General features: G+C 43.0%; 1 protein-coding gene across 3 annotated transcripts in view; it reads left to right on the top strand.

Annotated features, from left to right (window-relative positions):
• Positions 1-3,839, top strand: part of Il2ra (interleukin 2 receptor, alpha) — a 52,726-nt gene extending 48,887 nt beyond the window's left edge. The window contains exons 8-9 of one of the 3 annotated variants that reach the window (XM_005383860.2): positions 2,011-2,048; positions 2,145-3,839. In XM_005383860.2, the coding sequence (XP_005383917.1) occupies positions 2,011-2,035 (25 nt within the window). In that variant the 3' untranslated portion in view covers positions 2,036-2,048; positions 2,145-3,839. Of the gene's footprint in view, positions 1-2,010 lie in introns of all 3 variants that reach the window. The other 2 variants (XM_013513633.1, XM_005383859.2) reach the window with 2 other exon arrangements.
• The last annotated feature ends 3,550 nt before the right edge of the window (positions 3,840-7,389 follow it).

Raw genomic sequence — 7,389 nt, 5'->3', positions numbered from 1 at the left:
CAGCGGCAAAAGCGCCTGCCTGGCAAGCGCAAGGTCGTGAGTTCAGTTCCCGGTACCGGAGAAAAACCAAAAAAAAAAAAAACAAATGCCACGAAAAATTCAGTTCCTTGGCTACACTGACCTCATTTCAAGTATTCACTAGCCACACATGGCTACTTTACTGGATGAAAACAAATACAAAATTTTTATCTTTGCAGAAAATTCTGTAAGAGAGCACTAGCTGGAAACCAGGGGTTTCAACTCATGCAAATCCTTTGGCAGACTTTGCTGCTCTCGTTTTTCAGTTTGGAAGCTATTATCCTCCATATAGGTAAAAAATAAAAATTATAGAACATCTTCTAGGAGTCAGGCACTGTCCCAGTGATCCAAAGATGAATACAACATGGTCCTGTTTTTAGGAGATTACAGCATAGTGGAAAGACAAAAAAACAAAAACAAAAAAACCCATGGACTTGAAATACAATTTATTAAAATCTGAGGTGGAGGTGTACTAGGAGCTATGGCAGAGGACACAGCCCTTCATGAGGTTTTTAGAGCTGATGGTGCCTGAATTGCCTACAGCCAGATCCAGAAAGGCAGAAAGTGGCTTCCGGCAGGAAAGATTTGGAGAAATTAAATAACATGATAATATGTTGGGAGAAGCCTAGTAGTGCAGAGCAACTGGGGCATAAAGCAAAGGGGGCAGTGATGACCATGTGCCATTCCTTGGAGATGGACAGACCAAGCCATGGAAGATGGGGCCAGACGGAGGAGCCTGGGTTGATTGTGAGGGCAACAGAGAAACCTAGAACATCTTAAGTGGAGACACTTAAGTGGTAACACTCGTCTGACTACTGTGCAGAGGCCAGACTTATAGTGGGTTATACGGGGGCCATTTGAATACATTACAATGGAATAAATCCACTTAGAAGACAATGAGAGCTTGACTAGGTCAGTGGATACATGTTAGGAAGGTGAAGAAGAATCAAAAAATACATAAAGGAGGTCAAATGGGCAAGATTTGTTGGCTGAGTGAAGTGAGTGTTAAGGAAGGGGGTGACTCAGAGAGGACCCCCAGTTTGTAATAGGTGGGACACTTGGCCCCTGCGTCCACCATGTCCTGGAATGGGACATAAAATGAGGATCTCACGTGGTGCATTCCTTGGGGATTAACCACAAAGCAGAGCCCCTGTGTCATTCACTTCCTGAGACCCACAGCATCTGCGTCAGTCGTTCCAGCCTAGCATTAACGGGGAGGTGAAAGGGCTTCCTTGGGCTCTTTCTCAGGGGCACTCATGGAACGGTGAATTGAATTACCATGCTATAGGAACGATGCCATAGGAGCTAAACTAAGGCAGCCAGGTTTTAGCTTCTGGGGGGATGGGGAAGGTTGAGGTCAGGTTTTATCGCATGGGAAGGTAACACCATCCTGAGGTAGAATCTGAAGTTAGCAGGTCAGGTGGTTTAGAGTGGGCACCACATTTCTCTTGGTACAGTATTATACACATGGCTATGACTGAGGTCTGTTGTTACAAGCACGCTCAGCTTGTGTCCCACAGTGGCAAAGAATGAACCCGCGGATGGAGGTGGTAGGGTGCAAGCAAGTTTACTTAACAGATATAAAGGCACGGGAGTAAAATTTCTGCTGGCCAAAAGGGGTTTCTGCATAGGACTGCCCAAGTCTTTGGCTCAGAGTTCTTAAGGGATTTAGAAAGGAGCTTGGGCTGTCGTATAAGGTATATAATCTCTACCATATAAGAGACCACACACTTGGCAGGGTCCAATGTGTGCAGTGCTCATGTAGTGCTCACGCAGGGCCCGTGTGCCTTGAGCCAATGGCCTGCCTGATCATGCCCTGGGCAGGTCCCGGACAGCCAGAGGACGCCCGACAGGTGTTTTTGTCCGATTCCCGGAGGGTCGTGACTCCCCAGACTCCATTTTGGGCTTCCCGACTTCCCTACCTCGCTGTCCTTACTGCCGAGTAGCGTCCTAATTCCTGTCTCCCTAATTCCTGTTACACTGTCACTACAGGAAGAAGAACAGAAGAGCCATCTAGAAAACCAGGAGTGGTAAGAAGCCAAGAACAGCCAAGGGGAGTCGTGAAGCATAAGCAAAACCAAGGAAGTAAAACACTTACCCAGCAGACATCTCTTGTGATCCCTTAGGTTTTGAAAAGCTCTGAAGTAACCGCACGGAAACCCATGGCTAAGCCAGTCTGTACCATCAAAGGGTGTGTTCCAGCCTCTTCCGAGCAGCCAGCCCCAGGTCTTCAAAGGGAAAATGGAGGAACGGCAAGAACACTCGGTGTCCTTTTTGTGTACATGAGTTGATAAAAGCTAGAATGGTATGAAACTATACCACACACAACACAGAGAAAAGTACCTTTATGTGGACTTCATTCCAACTCCCCAGCTTGGAAATCCCAAGCAAAGCCCAGCACTAATATAAATATACCCCACCACCACCCCAAGTTCCTGGACCTTATCCATGGGGGACCTTATCCCTGTGGGTCTTCTCCCAGGCTCAGGCTGACGACCCCATTCTCCTGGTTATATCATTTACTGAACATCATGTAAGAACTCTGGGCTGGTAACAAGAATGCTTTTTCTTTAAAAAAAAAAAAAAAAAAAAGCCCAGTCCTATTAGGAAACCCCCTTCTATTGTGACTTCAGTTTTTATTTCCCAAAGAACAGAAGCTAAGGTAGAGTAACTCAAGGGTAACACCAAAATAGGGCAGCCACGCCCAGGGAATTGTACAGAATCAGTATTTGAAAGGATTTCACTGGAGTCAGTGTCAGAAACAGAAGGATAAACCAGGTCCCAGGTCATGAATTACACTTATGGAAACGTTTTGCCTGTACACTGGGCCTCTTTATAGGACTCTGCGTCTCTGGGATGACTGCAAGTCAAACTCTGAATCCGGGCTGCACGGATGTAATGTTCACAGGTAGATACACAGTGTGCAAATGTGCACTGTCCCGGTACCTGCCCCGGAAACACTGAAACGGGATCAGTCCTTTCAATGTCTATGAGAGGAATGAGAAAAGAATGAAGATGTGATGGAGAGATTATATTAACAAAATTTAACTTTGGAAACTTTGGTAAAGATATTTCAACACCGCTGAAATGCTACAAGAAGCTAGACAAACCAGAGTCACCTGGAGACCTATTTAAAACTCAGAGTTTTGGACCCGTCTCAAAGTTTCTGACTCATTAGACCTGGCATTTACATTCCTAGCAAGTTCCCGGGTGAAACTAACAATCCTGGTCTGCAGGCCACACTTTGAGAACCCCTGGGTTTTCCCCATGCACACCCACCCTCAATCCTACCCCCTAAAATCATCCTCAGTGTTAAGGCTTTGATGAAATCTTCTGGGGAAGATATTGCCTGGCGTCCCAGTTGACTCAGTTGTTCAAATTTAACATCCGATATTTAAACTATGGCCCAGTTTTCACTTCTGAAAGGGCAGAATAATGCTGTAAAAAATAGTGGCAGATTTCAGCAGAATCTAGATACAGGTTATCATTTTCTGTCCTTTCTGTGACCAACAAGGTACAAACCAGAGTTTCTCCAAATATATGCCCCCTTCCCCAAATATGTTTTCTGGATAAAGTCGAAAGGACTCAGACCAGAGAAAAAAATGTTTTACTCTTACTTGAGTAAAATTGAACAGTATTATTATTACTCAATTTGGGGGAGAGGAGGCTGTTACATCAAAAAATTGTTATGATATGCTATTTACCTATTTTTGCTCTCCTTCCTCTCACAAGTGTATGGTGGAATTTTCCAAAAGCTACACAATAAGTGATGATGTACGTCATCACTCTGATGTTATTAATAAATGATATTTTTAAAATTTCTTGGTTTTCGTTTCCAAATATAGTGAATATTGCTGGCTATGAATCTACATAAACAAAAGCACTTTGAGAACTTCAATAGCTTTAATATTTTTTAATAATATAACAAGGGCGCCGCAAATGCCAGAAAGCACAGAACATCATTGCACATTTTAGAAATGCAAATTAAAACTACAGTGAAAGGGCTGGGATATAGCTCTGTGGTAAAGCACTTGCTTAGCATGAACAAGGCCTGGGTCTCATCCCTGGCACCACAAAAAACAGAAACAAACAAACAAAACTGCAGTGAGATATTGCCTCATGCCATGAATGTGACTTTAAACAAAAAGAAAGAAAAGAACGTTCATACATTGGTGTTGGGAATATACAATGGTGTGGTTGATATAGAAAATGAATTGGTTACTCAAAATTAGACAGAGTTACCAAATGACTGGTAATTCCACTCCTAGGCATATACTCAAAGGAGATATGTCCAAACACAAACATGTACACTACTGTTTATAATAGCATTATTCATAATTACCAAAAGGTAGAAAAAAACAACTATCCATTAGCAAATGAATAAGTAAATTGTGGTGTATTCATACAATGGAATATTACTCAGCTGTAGAAAAGAATGAAATGTTGGTACATCCCACAAAAACATTAAGCTAAGTGAAAGAAGTCAGACTAAAAAGTCATATATTGTATGATCCCTCTTATGTAAAATATCTGCTACAGGTAGCTCTATAAAGACAGAACAGATTAGTGATTGTCAAAGATTGGGAAAGTGATTACTTAATGCATATAGGGCACTTTTCTGGGATGATAAAAAAAAGTTTTGATGATAGAAAGAGATGGTCGTTGTACAACCTTATGAAGGTACTAAAAAAAGTCACTGAATTCTACACTTTATAATAGTTAATTGTATCTTCTGTGAACCAATCTCAATGAAAAAAATAAAAAATAGGCCCTGAGACCAACACACTTCAATACTGCTGGCCTCATTCATGATCCTCTGCCCTTAGAGGAGGGCCACAAGGGTCCTCCTGAAGTATTTACTAGTGTGCAGGTAGGTGAGTTACTGTCTGGTTTTATAGCCCGTGTGCACGAGGACAGTGGAGGAGGTTGTTGGGAGGTCGAAGAAAATACCCAGAGGTGGCTGCTGAGATATGATTTATTAAGGCCATAAAAGGATAGTATTAATCGCAACTTACTCATAAGGGAATGTCCATAAGAAGTGCACATAGGTCCAAAAGCATCACTCGGCAAAATCCCATGAAGGATATGTACTCAATAACAGCACCACTCAGCAAAGTCCATAAGAGACATGTACCTAAAGAGCATCTCTCAGCAGGACACTGTGTTTGGACCTTGTTAGGACAAAATTAACAATCACTTGTACCCCTACTGATATCAATACCTACATATTCGCCCCCTCAATTTGCTTTTATGGTCATATTAGTATCAAGGTCTTTTCAGTGAAAATGGGCCAAGAATCAGCCTGCAACATAACAACAGACTCCAGTAAGTACATATTTTCTGTTCCAGGAGGACCACCTGAAAAATTTTCCCTCCAGGGAGTAAATATGTAAGATAATGGTGCTGTTTTCTTCCCTAATCTGGCTATTCCTTTACATATCTTTAGCGAATGACTGCAATTTAGAGCATCCCTGAAACCTTTCTAGAAAGGATGGTTCACATGGAGCTATTCCTGTCAGACAGAGTTTTCTGGTTAACTCAGGAATCAGAAAGAGAAAGTTGCTGAGATTCTTCAAAGATTACCCTTGGTGTTTCATTCCGCTCTGCAAGGAGCAAGGCGCACACCCTTGGATTTGTCCTCCTAATATGCTGGGAGAAATGAGAAGAAATCTGTGATCACAAGGTAATAGAGTCATCAAGCTCTGTATTAACTTCTGCATCACTTAAGACTCTAGGTAGGAAATCGTAGAAAATCCAAATCAGCTGTGTGCTCTGCACCTAGTGGGTTTTTTCATGGCTCATTAACCTTATCAAGAACCAGATTTAGGCTTTCTTTTTCTCGCTGTCTCCAGTGATGCTGGGTTTATCCAATGATCCTTTAACCTCATGAAGCCTGCATCCCCAGCTTCTGCCTCTAGCTTCTTGTCTCATGTGGTTTTGACATATACTCAAGAAGCCAGACCAATACCGCAGTCTCTCACACTGATTCCAGAATGCTCTCTGTGTTCCTTTTTCTTCTCCTCCAGTCTCATTCTTCTAAGAATGCACCTAGAGTCTCAAGTCTTGACTCACAAGTTCAGCAGAAATGCCCAGAGGTGCAGTGGGTAAACCCAGGTGAATGGAATTTCCATTCCATATACACTTTTTTTTTGTACCAGGAATCGAACTCAGGACCTTGTGCTTGCCAGGCAGGTGTGTGTGCCGCTGAGCTATACCCCCAGCCTCTCCATGTACATCTTGATCTTGGTGTTGAAATACAGTCTGTTAGGACCTCTAAATTCTAGGTTCTTCAGATGTTCATTTTACAAACATTTAACACTGCTCTTTAGAGAAAATCTATGAACAGAAAGCTCCATAGTTGATGTGGTAGGAAGCCATGTAAAGTATTACATTTGGGCAGAGTACAAAATTAAGACAGTAAACTATGTAATCACTTCCATGTGGATTTATGAAAGAAAACAAAACCTAGGCATTGATCTGTTAGATTCCAGGATCACTCCACCAGGTGTGAGACCAAAAAGGCGGGGAAATATGAGGCAACCAAGAGAGCTGGTTTCCTTCCTGCACCTACCTCTTACTGTGTTTACTGGGAAGAAAGAGAAAAGCCGAACAAAGGAGGGAAGAGGGTACAAGTCTGCAGAAGGCTCAATCTTGTCACTGCTTCATGGTCTGTGGAGGAAAAGTGGGCTCTTATACACGGTACCCCTCTCAAATGAGATACCCAAACGTTTAGGGGAGTCTGGCTACGTACTGTACAGAGAGCAGCAGTCACAAATTCAAGTCCTACAAAAAGCAAGAGAGGCTTGAACAGGATCCAATCACCCCCAAAGGCCCAACTGATGAGGAATGGTTAGCTGAGGGTAGGAGCAGGCAAACCCTCCAGGGGATTACCAAGAAAGAAGCTGTGTCCTCCTGCAGCAGGAAAGACGCAGGAAGTTGGGGCCAAAACTTCAGGTAGATGTCTATGTCAAAAACTGAGCGGCCACCCGTGGATCTGCAGGCTGATACCTGCTGGGCCCTGTAACAGGGAATCAGCAGCACCTAAACACATTTGGGACAGAAACAGAAATGAAGCTCCCACCTCCAGTCATAAGCACCTCTGTTGTCCTCTCTAGAAGCCCTCCCTGGCTTTGTACCAAGGAAGGGTGGAACAGAATTCTGTGGTAGAATTCTTTTCTTTTCTTTGTTTTTTTTTTTTTAGACAGGGACTCACTATGTAGTTCAGGCTAACTAACTGACTTTGTAGCCTAGGCTGGCCTCAAACTTGCAGTGATCCTCCTGCCTCAGCCTTCCAAGTGCTGGGAATGTGCCACCATGAGCATGTGCCACCACGCTCAGCTCTGAGGTAGAATTTTATTTATTTTATTTTAT

This window comes from Chinchilla lanigera, unplaced genomic scaffold (genome assembly GCF_000276665.1).
Source record: "Chinchilla lanigera isolate Chin_1 unplaced genomic scaffold, ChiLan1.0 scaffold00020, whole genome shotgun sequence".
Taxonomy (NCBI): domain Eukaryota; kingdom Metazoa; phylum Chordata; class Mammalia; order Rodentia; family Chinchillidae; genus Chinchilla; species Chinchilla lanigera.
Note: the sequence above shows the minus strand (reverse complement) of the source record. Positions and strands in the feature narration are given on the sequence as shown.